The 14,513-nt window shown below is 48.1% G+C and overlaps 1 protein-coding gene across 1 annotated transcript; it reads right to left on the bottom strand.

Annotated features, from left to right (window-relative positions):
* Positions 1-2,123: 2,123 nt before the first annotated feature.
* Positions 2,124-14,132, bottom strand: znf804a (zinc finger protein 804A). Its single transcript, XM_067254111.1, has 6 exons — positions 14,127-14,132; positions 13,364-13,507; positions 6,110-6,240; positions 3,269-5,823; positions 2,716-2,832; positions 2,124-2,512 (listed from the first exon to the last, which is right to left on the bottom strand). The coding sequence occupies exons 1-6, from the start codon at positions 14,130-14,132 to the stop codon at positions 2,124-2,126; spliced, it is 3,342 nt and encodes a 1,113-aa protein (XP_067110212.1).
* Positions 14,133-14,513: the final 381 nt, after the last annotated feature.

Here is a 14,513-nt window from a genome sequence, read left to right as displayed (position 1 = left end):
TGTTCATGCATGTGTTTGTTTTGTGCATTCCGAGCAGGGGAGAGCGGCGTTGTGTGGGAGGCGGGAAGAAGACGCTCCAACTGTCTGGAGGCTACTTCATCTCCGAGTCTCTCGGTAACCACGGAGATGTGGAGATGAGAGAGCTTGATATTCAGCACATCTGATCTGTCCTTGTTTTACAGGAAATCACCCAGCAGTCAGACCGGACTATCTGCACCACGGAGACAGCACAGGGCCTGTCCGTCGGCAAGGAGAGGTACAGCAGGTTCTGGGGACAGGTGGAAGTTCCTGGTGCTCAGCAGACAGCAGCCAATGAGAGGTGGAGTAGCTGTGTATCCGGTGTCACACCGGGCCCTGAGTCACCACAGGCTGTGACTAATACTACACCACAGCCTGCTCTGCTGGAAGGCAGAGAGCGAGACAGAGAGAGAGAGGGAGAGAGACAGAGAGAGAGACAGAGAGAGAGAGAGAGAGAGAGAGAGAGAGAGAGAGAGAGAGTGGGGGATGAGAAAAGGCATGGAGAGGGAGAGATTGGGGGATGAGTGAAAATGATCGAGAGAGAATGAGGGTGGGGGGATGAGAGAAAAGGGTAGAAAGATAAGTGGGAGTTAGAGAGGGACAAAGAGAGATAGGAATAAAAAGAGAAAAGGAAACATACATGACAATCCGCCTCCTCTAACCCTGCCCCCAGGAATTCCTTCTTAGAAAGAAGAAATAATTTAGAATAAAACATTATTTTGAATATCTCTTCCATAGACATTTCAAGACACAGACACAGACCCTGGAGGAATATCTACTTTATTCATTTTAATTCAACATTATTCTGTTGACAAATGTTGGTGTAAAAACATATTTTTTATCTAAATAACAATACAATAGCATACATTTCACTATAAAAACAGAACTGTATGTTACAATAAATTCTGCCAGTGGATTATAAATATGTCTAGTTTACAACATGTACAATTTCTCTAAAGCTAGAGGATTATGCAGCCCAACACCTGAGCTACCTAGGACAGGAATCTAACACAGCTCCACAAAGGGCTACCAGGAGGCTAATGCTAACTAGATACCTGGTTAACCCACCTACTCTCTAGGTTAACCAGCAGACTTATCCCTTAGCCTGCATGGGTGGCAGACTAACCCACACGTGACGTACATGTACAGACTGGTTGTCCGGTCTGCAGATGTGACTCACACCGTCACACACCTTGTGAGACGGTGCTCTGCATGGTAGCCATAACAAGACTGATAATTCCACTTGAGTTCAAACTGGGAAACCTCTGAACAGGGAAAACAAGCTACAAGCTACCTAGACCAGTGGTTCCCAAACCTCGTCCTCAGGGAACACCTGCATGTTTTAGATGTTTCCCTGCTTCAAATGAATGGTCATAAGCAGGCTTCTGCAGAGCTGGATAACGACCCATTCATTTGAATCAGGTGTGTTGGAGCAGGGAAACATCTAAAACATGCAGGACAGGTGTTCCCTGAGGACCAGGGTTGGGAGTCAATGACCTAGACGACTACCAAATGGTGACACGTTGTTATTAAGAGTTACAGGGTTTAAACTGGATAGGTCCTCTCCTTCACTAAGACACATTTCATTGCGTGAATAAATGCTTGGGGTCACATTTCTTAAGGGGTATCCCTTCTGACCACTGGAATACAATATTTAGAATGCATATCACCTACACAAAGGCTTATATTTAAGTTATATTGTGCTTCTGTTCATGATGAACCGGAATTGCATTCTAGAGGGGTTGGATTTTCGACAGATTGTAGGATATCTCTCGTGATGTTCCTCCTCTGTTACTCCAGCTTGGCTGTCTCTCAGAGGGGAACATGTTAACCAGAACAGTAATAATAAAAAGCACTTAGCCCCTGAATTGTACATATTCTAGAGGAGGGGGCGTGGCTAGAGCATGAGTTGCAGGTGAAGGAATCGGCATGGCTAGAGGAGGGGGCATGGCTAGAACATGGGTTGCAGGTGAAGGAATCGGCGTGGCTAGAGGAGGGGGCGTGGCTAGAACATGGGTTGCAGGGGAGGGGGCGTGGCTAGAAGAGGGGGCTTGACTAGAATATGGGTTGCAGGGGAAGGAGCGTGGCTAGTGGAGGGGGTGTGGCTAGAACATGGGTTGCAGAGGGAGGAGGGGGCGTGACTGCAACAGAGACGGGTAGAGGGGAGGACCTGGGAGGGGGTGAAAGGTCATGGTCATGGGGTGCAAACTAGGGGGGGCCACCACAGAGAGTTGAGGTGGGGTGGGGTAGGGAGGAGGGGGGGCAGGCGGAGGGCAGACTTGAGGGTAGAGAGGAGGCTGGGGGGGAAGGAAGGCAGTGTGGTGTTGGAGGAGGGTGATGGAACCGGAGGTCAGGTGGACAGGGTGAAGCATGGGGGGCGGAGACACATGGACAGGTGAACCTGGGAGGACGCCCTTGATCTTGGCAGGAAACACCTGCTGGAGGAGGTGCCTGTGGGTGTGGATCTGAACCAGGCAGCCATGCCTCTCCACTCCTGGGCCCGGCTCACCATGGGGGTGGAAACATGGCCTAGCATACGGGCTAGCTGGAGTAGCATATGGGCTAGCTGAATTAGCATAGGGGCTAGATGGGGTAGCATACGGGCTGGATTGATTAGCATATGGGCTAGCTTGGGTAGCATATGGGCTAGCTGGATTAGCATATGGGCTGGGTGCTCTATGGTAGGGACTAGCTGACCTGTGGTAAGTACAAGCAGGGCTAGTAGCTCTGTGGAAGGGGCTAGATGGCCTTTGGTAGGGGCTACATGGTCTTTGGATGGAGGGGGTGGGTAGTTGCTGACTGGGGACACTGTGGCTAGGGGTTTGAACCAACAGGGAGACAGCTCCTTTTTCAGGAGGACTTTCATGGTCTGCCCCAGGTCCTCTCGGGTGGTCTATAGCCCTGTCTTGGGGGGAGTCAGGTGAGGCTGGAGAGGGGTCGACAGTCACAGGTAGAGAGGGGGGAGATACTGAGCTGGTCTTGGGCTGTGAGGAGCAGGCTGGGGAAACCACACTATCTTGCGAAGCAAGCTGGGCACCGGAACTGCAAAGGGATTCTCCAAGATGAAGGCATTTTGTGGTTGTGTTCGCTAGATCTCCCACGTTTCTATCAAGCTTTGTCCCAGTGTCCTGGGGAGGTGGAGAGTTCAGAGGTCTGGCACTGTACATCCGTGGTCTCTTCCGTTGATGGGGACTGTCCTGACAGCAGACACACCCCGATGCCCCAGCCTCAGCACATGCCCCCATCCCACCGGACCCCTCAGACCCCCCAGCCCCAGAGCCTGCTCCCAGGTCAGTCACAGCTCTCTCTGGACCACAGGAGCCATTGGCCCCCAGTCCTGACCCAGTCCTGACTCCACAGTCCTCTTCCATCTCTGGTCGGCTTGCACACCGCTTTCTCCCCACGCTCAGCAGAGTCTCCCCATGCACGCTGTGCATGCCCACCCCTTTATTACACAAACTCTCTCCTCTCTCAGGTGATTGCGGAGGTGGGCGGTGGTTTGGGCTCTTGTGGCAGCCGTGTAAGTATGGCTGTTGCGAGGGCGCAGGTTCTAATTCCCTCAGTTGTCGATCTGTCTGTTCTTCTCCGGTCGGTAGAATCCTTGTATGTGGTTCCTCTGTCAGTTTTGGGTGCGTTTGAGATGGCTCTGTCTCTATCCGTGCAAGTTCTGTCTGCATCTGTTCTGCCGGCTGGGATTCTTTCAGACGTGTTTGTGTCTGTGATGGACCTGTCTGTAGTTCTGTCAGTAAATGCTCTCCCCTGCGGCTCCCCAGCACCTGGCCTGTGTTTACGGAAGTCTCATCAGAAAGAATTCCTGCTGGCTCGTTTAGACCTCCTGCTGGGCCCTGTCTCCTGCTGCCCACCTCCTCGGCCAAGCCTGCCCCAAGCCCTTCCTCCTCCCCCCCCTCCCCCTCCTCCCTGTCCTCTCTCTGCTGCTGCTCCTTCTTCTCCTCCTCCTCCCTCTCTCCCTCCTCCTCCACCTCGGCAGCGGCAGCAACGCTCTGAGCTGATTGCTTTGACTTGTCTAATGGCTGCACTTGCTGTGAAGTGGGGCCTCTAAATTGGCTATCAAGTCCCTCCCAACACTCGGCTCGTCTCTGAAATGCGCAGCAATTCCCCACATCTCTCGCTCCCCCGTCGGAATCCTCCCGCCTTTCTTCTCGTCGTCTCCTCCTCCTCCTGCGCCTCTTCTTTTTCCTGTGGCTCCTGTAATGACGGCCGTCCCTGCTCCTCCACCTCTCGGCTCGTCTTGGGCATGAGTGGCCGTGACTGTCCGAAGGCTCACATCTGCTGAGGGAGGCCTGGTGCTTCTGGAGCGTGCTCTCTTCACACGCGTTCTTGACTGGACTGAGGACCTGGTCGAGGCACGCCTCTTTGCTATCTCGGTCCATATCTATTGGCTCCTCCGGGCTGGTGTCGGACTTCTCTGCCAATGAGGGTAAAGACTGGCTCGTCCTTCCCTGAGAGGCCCTGAAGTCAAAGAGAAGGGGGTTGCAGCTGTAAGACAAGCAGGGCTGTGTCTGGGTGAAGCTCAGCATCTCTGACGGCCACTGGAGCACCGTGCTTCCGTCCCGGCTCACTACTGAGGAGAACGGCCTGCTGGGTCTGGAGAGAGGCTGGCTGTGTCTGGAGAGAGGCTGGCTGGAGTTAGAGATAGGCTGGCTGGGTCTGGAGATAGGCTGGCTTGGGCCGCAGGGAGGGTTACTGGGACTGTTGAGAGGTGAACTTGTCAATCTCTGTACCTCTGGGTTGTGGGGAGAAGAGCAGGGAGTCTCAGAGGGGATCGTCTCCATAGAAAGGTTGACTGGCTGGCTCTCCTCCCCAGGCAAACTGTCCTCTCCTCCAGGGACATGCTCTCTGGTCTCCTGCCTCTCTGGTTCTATGGTTTCCTGGCTGCTCTGAGGAGAGCTGTGCGCTAGTGAGTCCTCTGAGCTCTCTGTGAGAGCAGTGGTGGCACCAACGTCAGAGGCTGCGGTGTTGCTGTTGGAGACGGCTGGGCCTGGAGGGAGGTTGAGAGGATTGGCTCCTTCCCCAGAGCTCAACACAGGAGCACACATTTCAGGGTCTGGTGCTTCCCATCCATGAGATGGCCCATGACCCGCGACCCCTACCTTGCATCTGTCTGGAGAGAGGGCAGGGTGAGGGAGGTCCTTGTTTTGTACGCCAGTGTCATCCCTGTGGTCGAGTCCCGTCTCCTCAGTGTCCCTGCTGTGGTCGAGTCCCGTCTCCTCAGTGTCCCTGCTGTGGTCGAGTCCCGTCTCCTCAGTGTCCCTGCTGTGGTCGAGTCCCGTCTCCTCAGTGTCCCTGCTGTGGTCGAGTCCCGTCTCCCCAGTGTCCCTGCTGTGGTCGAGTCCTGTCTCCTCAGTGTCCCTGCTGTGGTCCACAACAGGGGAGGAGAGGAGGTCCATGAGAGGCAGGGAGACTCTCTGTCTCCCGGCCCAGTCTCTGGCTCCCTCCTCCCTGCTCTCGCAGAACACGGCAGCGGACGGCTCCAGCCTCAGAGAGGCTCTCTTGGGCAGGGAGATGGAGAAGGCCACCTTGCGTCTGGACGTCTGCCTCTTGACCTTGCCGCTGGAGGGCCACGAGGCCTGTCTGCTGCAGCTGCAGCTGGGGGAGGGGCTGGTGGAGGACTGGGTGTGGTGCCCCGCCCCTTGGAGGGAGGGGTTCTGGCAGTCTGAGGGCCCGTCCAGCAGGGGTTCTCTACTGCACGCGTCCACGTGGAAGGTGTCTCGGCTGCAGGTGTGCCAAACGCTGCTTTCCACCGCCACAGTAGTTGACTTGAACTTGGGCCCACTCCCTGGAGCACTGAAAGAAAAAGGAAATGAGACCCCTCAACATTGCTGTAAAGAAGAACCGCCATTTTGCTTGTTTACTGAGCAAAACAAAGCCGGCATCATGCCGCCCCCGTGTATAAGTGCTGTCTGTTGTCTGCCTGGTGTCGACTCTCTCTCTAATGATGCCATCCCCGGCTCTCCTAGCTAGGATGCCGGCTGTTCCATACCATTCCAACTACATCCTCTGTTCTGCTTGCTGGCTCCCTCCCTCCTCCCTCCCCTGTTGTGCTTGAGGATGCATTCGCTGTTCCACCTACCATGCTGCCTCCCTCCTCTGCTCTGCTAGCTGGTGCAGCCGTCGCAGCGCCCTCTCCTGTTTCCTGTCGTCCCTGCGGCTCCTGGATGCAACATTCCTGGCAAACTCTCGCTGCTTCAGCTCCTTCAGCCTCTGTGTGGACAGAACAGGTACATGGTAGCTTATAGTAACATGTCCAATCTGTCACCACATCTGTTAGCATATATTAGCATGTGCAGTCTGTCACCACATCTTGTAGCACACAGTAAACTCCTGAGCTGTTAGCATGTACCTAATAGTCGGTATAACTGCAAGTTGTTAATTGTATGGAAGTCCTAAGAGGCCATTTATTCATATATTTATTCTTTGATAAGTTAAATCGTATTAGTTTTTTAGAGATCTCAAGTTATTTTTGTCGTTAAAATAACAAATTGTGTTTTCCCAAGATAGCGGGATAATTTGCTCGAGATCTCGAGAGCATGAAACTTTGTTTTCCCAAGAGAAAATTATTTGGTAACACTTTATAATAAGTCAATGCTTTTTGGCATTTACAAAGTGTTAACTAATAGTTAGTTAATCCTTTATAAAACATTTTGAAACATTAACAATACATTATTAAATAGTTAATAAGCTTATTATTAAATGCTATGTTAATCATTAATAAACACTGTTAAACATTATGGATTTGATTCATAATACAATTCATAAGGTGTTTGATAACTGCATTACCATACTTTATAGACAGCTTGTTAATATAGTTGCAAACCAGTAGTTTATAATCTGTTAATGGTACATGAGCTGGTATAGAAACAATTAGCAAATGGTGAACAAACCATTTACATTACCTTTACAAAGCATGAGTAAATAACTAACAACATATTTACTTATGTCTTTAATCAATGTACGCCAAGTCGAATACATGATGTACACTAATACTTATCAGATGTCTTAACAACTATTTTATAAACACTTACTAATGATGCAACTTGTGATTAGTAATGCAAGTTATAAAGCATTTACTAACTGTTAGTTAAGGCTTTTGTGTTATTTATTAAGGTGTTCTTGTCCATTCTCAAACCTCACATTCACAAAGGTATCATAACAACTATTTTATAAACACTTACTAATGATGCAACTTGTGATTAGTAATGCAAGTTATAAAGCATTTACTAACTGTTAGTTAAGGCTTTTGCGTGACCTAATCTAAAGTGTGAACTATCTATGCCTTATTAAACATTTATAAGTTATTTATTAAGGTATTCTTGTCCATTCTCGAACCTCACATTCACAATGGCTGAACATACGTTTCTCAAAAGGAAACAGAGACAACACAATGTGATACACAAAATTACTATTTTATTGAAGTAATGACAGGCATGTGTCTTACTAACTGCAGTACTTAGCTCTACTAGCCGAGAGTGACAGCGGTCGATACGATATAACCTCAGTTTGATATTTCCCGGCATGACCGAATGGTCGAGGTTAGTAAGTTGTTCATTATAATGGCATTTTTAGCTCTTTTCATTTAAAACATGTCGTTTTGTTCAGCTCTACTCAAGTCTTCACACGGTGTGTTTCAGGTGTTAGCACCTACCTAGCAACCAATCTGAAATCTGAGCAACCAAACCTAGCAATCTGCCTAGCGCTTGTCGTTTATATCTCTGTGTTCACACTTTTCTGCTCTTTTAGAAAGTTAAGAATTTCCTCGTCGCTGTTGATGTCTTCATTGTCATCTGGATAGTAAAACTCCTCGATCTCGCTCATTTTGAAGATGACATCAGCGGAGGGCAATAAGAATACGTATCAGACCGCTGGTCAATACGCGCATAGAATAAAGACTTAATACGCGGCTGGTATGACTACCCATTAGCCAATCAGAACGCTCGTACTGTTGTTGCAATTGAACTAATATGCTGTTCTTATTGGTTCAGAAGACGTTCTCAAAAGAGTTGTTGATATGTTGCCTTGGAGGTGTAGTGACGTCACCAGTACAAATGCAGCTGATAGCTCTGACAAGATGGCGTCTGCTCCAGATTCGCCGTGTTTGATTTGGGATCTTCCCACGTATTGTTGTAGTATATAAGAAACCAAATGTTTACTCTTCGACAGGTCAGCAAACGCTTTGTCGCCTCAATATGTTAAAACGATTTGTTTGTTTGTAACCCTCGACCTACGGTCTCGGTTAACAAACGTTTTAACAAATCTCTGCTTTCAAAGGCGTTTTCAGACCTGTCGAGGAGTAGCTGAACATTTGCAGTTTATTACAGCCATTTTTTTTAAATAAAATACAGCTTTGGGTAACCAACTTTGATACCAATTCTACTGTATCGCTTCTTAATGGAAATAAAATAAAATATTATTACCCAGGTAAATAAATTAACAGCAATTTCTTCTAAAAAACAAAAACACAACATATATAGGCCTATAGTCTTTCTATAAATGCTTAATAAGGCATAAATAGTTCACACTTTAGATTAGGTCACGCAAAAGCCTTAACTAACAGTTAGTAAATGCTTTATAACTTGCATTACTAATCAGAAGTTGCATCATTAGTAAGTCTTTATAAAATAGTTGTTAAGATATCTGCAAAGCATAGTGTACATCCTGTATTTGACTTGGCATACATTAATTAAAGACATAAGTAAATATGTTGTTAGTTATTTATTTACTCATGCTTTATAAAGGTAATGTAAATGGTTTGTTCACCATTTGCTAATGCTTTCTATACCAGCTCATGTACCATTAACACCTTTTAAACTACTGGTTTGCAACTATATTAACAAGCTGTCTATAAAGTATGATAATGCAGTTATCAAACACCTTATGAATTGTATTATGAATAAAATACATAATTTTTAACAGTGTTTATTAATGATCAACATAGTGTTTAATAATAAGCTTATTAACTATTTAATAATGTATTGTTAATGTTTCAAAATGTTTTCTAAAGGATTAACTAACTATTAGTTAACACTTTGTAAATGACAAAAAGCGTTGACTTATTATAAAGTGTTACCAATTATTTGAGATCTTCAGAAAACAAAAAGATTGTCTGGTCTATTAAATTATCGCAGGAATCATCATTCAGTGTAGCAGTGTCAGAGGAGGAGGAAAATATTGATCAGCATCACAAATCTCTTCAATCAAGCTCTGACACAGTCAGGCACAAATGGCTTTGTGCCTTGCTGTTATGGATAATTACAGGGCGTCATCTAAGAAGACGGTTAGAAAGTTTTCAGAAAGACAGTCTGCAGTACCCAGACACACACTAATGCACCCAAACACACACTAATGTACCCAAGCACACACTAACCTACCCAAGCACACACTAACCTACCCAAACACACACTAATGTACCCAAACACACACTAACGCACCTAAACACACACTTATGCCCCAAACACACACTAATGCACCCGAACACACTTCTGCAACTGTCTTGCCACATTGGAGAACATGATCCCAGCATATCAGGAAAATTACACTAGTTATTTTGAGATAATGACAAATGATTTGAGATCTCGAGAAAACAAGTTAAATTAACTCATCATCATGGTAAAACGGACAAAATGTAAAGTGTGACTGCATGGCCTCTTAGGTTATCATATGTATCACATAATTCGATATTCTTCATGCACAGTCTATGGATTGCAGGTCTTGTCCTTATATTATGTGAGTAAAATGAGGCAGCATATTGTGAATATATGAGATTATAGAGTAAGTAATTATAGGCTCCACGCTACATATCTGGATGGTAAATACAGAAAGAAACACAAACTCAACAACAATGGATTGTGATCTCAACAGTGCCTAACAGTTCTGCATTGCAATGTCAATAGTGGCTTGTGAACTGAGTGAAAGTGCAATGTGAAGTCTCCCATATTGTGATGTGTTACGCAGCAGTGAAGATAAGAAATCTCAGAGCCGTGGGCTAATAAAGGTATTTCACAGCAACTTCATGCTTCATCAAACCTATTTTCTGCCCAAATAGAAACTGGATTCAGCTGAGACTGCTAAAGTGCATGAAATTGTCCTATTTACTCCAGATCAAACTCACTGATATTAATTTGCATTTGTTTCCTCGGATGAGTGCTATCTGATACAGGGATGCACGGTGGAATCACTTCCTGGGTGTGATGTCACAGAAAACTGAGAGACCAGGATTGGACCTGGTTATAAGATTGCATATCTTTATCGTGTGCACAGACACAAAGTTTAAAAGTCAATAGACTGTTCAGACATGGTCAATCGGGGATATACATTTGAAATTAGCCAAAACAAAACAGCCAGTATCCTAAACCTACTGAGAGGTAATGTGCTGACCTCGTACACAGGCAGACATATTTTTGGGGATGGAGAAAAGAATGCGTTGTACACAATGCTGGTAAAAAAAAAAAAAAAAAAAAAAAATAGGAAGTGATGGCAATCTCTACAATAACGTTTTATTTTCCACACTAGTCAGTGTGATGTTCCATGCTGGGCTTTGTGCTGTGCTGTGGGAGGCTGTACCACAGTATGCTTTTGTGGTATTGTGTTATGTTTGTTAGCCAACGCTCAGAAACGTTTTTCGATGCTGTGCAAATATATTGTCTACCCTACCTGGCAGTATGTTTATAAACTGTTGTGCTTAACCGCACTGTGCTAATACATGCTGCTCTGTGATAATACAAGTTGCGCTGTGTGATGGTGTGCTAGCCGTGGCCCTGCTAGACAGTCAGGCTGTGTGGATATAAACAGCGCTGGATCCTGCAGGATGCCCCGGGAGATGCTAACATTAGCTATTCCTGTCATGTTGAGACCTGTTAGACACAGTTCAGTAACACTCTGACCTTCCTGTTTGAGGAGGCTGCCGTAATTGTATTTCCCCTGGCAGGGGAGGTGAAAGGGAGGAGGAGGAGGAGTGGGGAGGAGGAGGAGTGGAGAAGAGGGGGAGGAGTGGGGAAGAGGGGGAGGAGTGGGGAAGAGGGGGAGGAGGAGGAGGAGGAGTGGAGAAGAGGAGTGAGGAGGAGGAGTGGGGAAGAGGAGTGAGGAGGAGGAGTGGGGAAGAGGGGGAGGAGTGGGGAGGAGGAGTGGGGAGGAGGAGGAGGAGTGGGGAAGAGGAGTGAGGAGGAGGAGTGGGGAAGAGGGGGAGGAGTGGGGAGGAGGAGTGGAGAAGAGGGGGAGGAGTAGGGAAGAGGGGGAGGAGGAGTGGAGAAGAGGGGGAGGAGTGGAGAAGAGGGGGAGGAGTGGGGAGGAGGAGTGAGGAGGAGGAGTGGGGAAGAGGGGGGGAGTGGGGAGGAGGAGTGAGGAGGAGGAATGGAGAAGAGGGGGAGAAGTGGAGAAGAGGAGTGAGGAGGAGGAGTGGGGAAGAGGGGGAGGAGTGGGGAGGAGGAGGAGGAGTGGGGAAGAGGAGTGAGGAGGAGGAGTGGGGAAGAGGGGGAGGAGTGGGGAGGAGGAGTGGGGAAGAGGGGGAGGAGTGGGGAGGAGGAGGAGGAGTGGGGAAGAGGAGTGAGGAGGAGGAGTGGGGAAGAGGGGGAGGAGTGGGGAGGAGGAGGAGGAGTGGGGAAGAGGAGTGAGGAGGAGGAGTGGGGAAGAGGGGGAGGAGTGGGGAGGAGGAGTGGAGAAGAGGGGGAGGAGTGGGGAAGAGGGGGAGGAGGAGTGAGGAGGAGGAGTGGGGAAGAGGGGGAGGAGGAGTGGGGAGGAGGAGGAGGAGTGGAGAAGAGGGGGAGGAGTGGGGAGGAGGAGGAGGATTTATGTCAAGCGGATGTAGTCTCCACCTGACATCAGGTAGGCTGACCTCTGGCACTGACCTGGTCTCCCATCCAGGATATTAATAGAGCATCATGTGACTGCAGAAACCACTACTATAATCTAGTCTCTCTTGCTGTGTAAATAGCAGAACTAAAATGCAGTTGAATGTGCCACACTTTAAACATTTCTCAAAATCTATCAGCCTGACAGAGATATTAACTAAAGCCTGTGACAGTTTGGATGGATACTGTTGCCGCAATAAAAAGGCCACCTCAGTACCGCACATTAATGACACTGCGCTCAACAGGAGCAAGGGATTGGACCTCACATCTATCATTGGATTGGTTGGTGGCCAGAGACAGGAACAGCAGAGGTCTGAGCAGAGCAATAACCTCATCTATAGAACTCTAGGAGGCAGAGGGCAGGGCAGGGGGGAGGGCGGGGGGAGATACAGGCAGGAGATCAGAGGGCACAGAACAGATAAAGGGCTGAGGACAAGGGGCAAGGGGAGCACAGTGGGGAGGCCATGGGGCAAGACCATGGATGTGAGGTAGGAGCGAGGTTGCAGGGGAAATAAGGGGCAGAAGGAGGGTTGACTGGAGCGGCCTGCTGTGTTTCTGTTTATCTTCAGGAAGCAAGCTAGTGTGTGTCTGTGTGTGTGAGCGTGCCTATGTGCGCGTGCGTAACGGTGTGCGTGCGTGTCACTGTACGTTTTTGTATTCACAGGTGTGTCTGTGTGTCAGTGTGTGTATCTGGCTGTGAGAATCCCCAGCCGTAATCCACCATTCGCCTCTCCCGCTGTTGTGTTCAATAGCCTTGTCACGGTGCAGGGGTGGAGAAGGGAGCAGTCAATAGTGCGCTGAGCCCTGCTATTGACAGCAGGCCAGACCCCCGAGACACTTGCTATGCAGCGGGCGTGAGCAGCAGAGGAGACAGGGTCAGCACTCGTATCAAACAGGAGGACAAACGCTGGAATTAAATCTTTAGCTCTCCATTAGGCGCGATTCTGGAAACTGTCGGCTCGCGGCTATCGCTGGATTAGCGCGCGTCGGGAAAAGCGGAGCTGTTCACTGATGGCGGGCAAAGAAAGGGACACGCATAATGCCACTGCTGAGGTCATTGTGCTCCAATGTACGTAGTTCTGACTGTGCAGAACAGCAAGAGAGAGGTGCTTTATGTTTTTAGCTTCGGAGCGCAGTCAGAGAGCTGTGGTGGGGTTATAAATCACTCCCGAAAGGACTACGTGAAGAAAGGGCCCTCTGTATGAAAAGCAGTTCAGTCGTATTAAAAGCAACAATGACTTCAAAACCATTCAAACTCCATTTTTTGACAGCTATAGAGGTCCACATGAGACTCCTGCAGAGCTGTGGAGCGTTAGCTCTGTTACCAGACGTCTCACATCTCCTCCAGCCAAAGCAGAGAGAGACAGAAAGAAAGAAAGAAAGAGACAGAGAGAGACAAAGAGAGAGAGAAAGAGAGAGAGAGAAAGAAACAACTACAAACGCTCGCTGGATCGGGCTGTTTGCGAAGCGGGAGTGCGGGTTACCTGTTTATGTGCGTGGTCGTAGGAGTTGATGTGGTTGTCAAACTCCTGGTGTTTGAGGTACTGCTTGTCACACAGCTCGCAGTAGAAGTTGGCTCTCAGGTCCTCCAGAGCGGACGCCATCGTCCTCTCCCTCTCAGCGTAATCCTGAAACACACACAGACGGCCGGTTAGAAAGACTCACACACACACTGGGTACACGCAAAGCTTACAGGCTTGCTATGGTGGTGTAATCCTTGAGCTACATGATGTACAGACTGATGTTCTCTTGGTAGAGACTGAGATACTGTAGTTCACGACTGAGGTTCTCTAGGTAGAGACTGAGATACTGTAGTTCACGACTGAGGTTCTCTAGGTAGAGACTGAGATACTGTAGTTCACGACTGAGGTTCTCTAGGTAGAGACTGAGATATTGTATATCACGACTGAGGTTCTCTAGGTAGAGACTGAGATACTGTAGTCAGAGACTGAGGTTCTCTAGGTAGAGACTGAGATACTGTAGTCAGAGACTGAGGTTATCTAGATGGAGACTGAGGTTCTCTAGGTAAAGACTGAGGTTCTCTAGTTTGAGACTGAGGTTCTCTAGCTTCTGTAGGTACAGGGGTTCTGTAGTTTGAGACTGAGATTCTCTAGCTTCTGTAGGTACAGGGGTTCTCAAGGTAGAGACTGAGGTACTGTACTCTAAAGAACCATAAACATGACTGAAGGCAACCACAGTAATAGCAGTTGCTTCTTCACGCTCCTCCAGGTAGCAGGATTGACTGACCAACATGGCCACATGGCTGCTTCTCGATACATCCGGGTTTGTGTCATCTAATCAGAAATCTCTGTTTCCTGACGAATGGAAAAAGCTAAATCTGTCAGGTTGTGTTTTCACCTGAGACTCAATAACACATCCCCAGAATACACATCACTGGTGTTTATATTCATCATTTCTTCCAGGAATGTTTGCGATGTTGCACTTCGATATAATGCCCCCCTCAAACCCAATCTAGTTGTTTCGGTGACCCCATTTTCTGTTTTTATATTTTTTATTAAATATTGATTTATATCAAAACGGGGAAAAGACCATCTTCACCAAGGGCAAATCATTTCTCACATCACACAATTTTGTCGATGCTTAGTCTTGGTGAAAACTCAGCAATGCACTACT

Source organism: Osmerus mordax, chromosome 2 (assembly GCF_038355195.1).
Source record: "Osmerus mordax isolate fOsmMor3 chromosome 2, fOsmMor3.pri, whole genome shotgun sequence".
Classification (NCBI taxonomy): domain Eukaryota; kingdom Metazoa; phylum Chordata; class Actinopteri; order Osmeriformes; family Osmeridae; genus Osmerus; species Osmerus mordax.
This window is presented reverse-complemented; position numbering and strand designations above follow the sequence as displayed.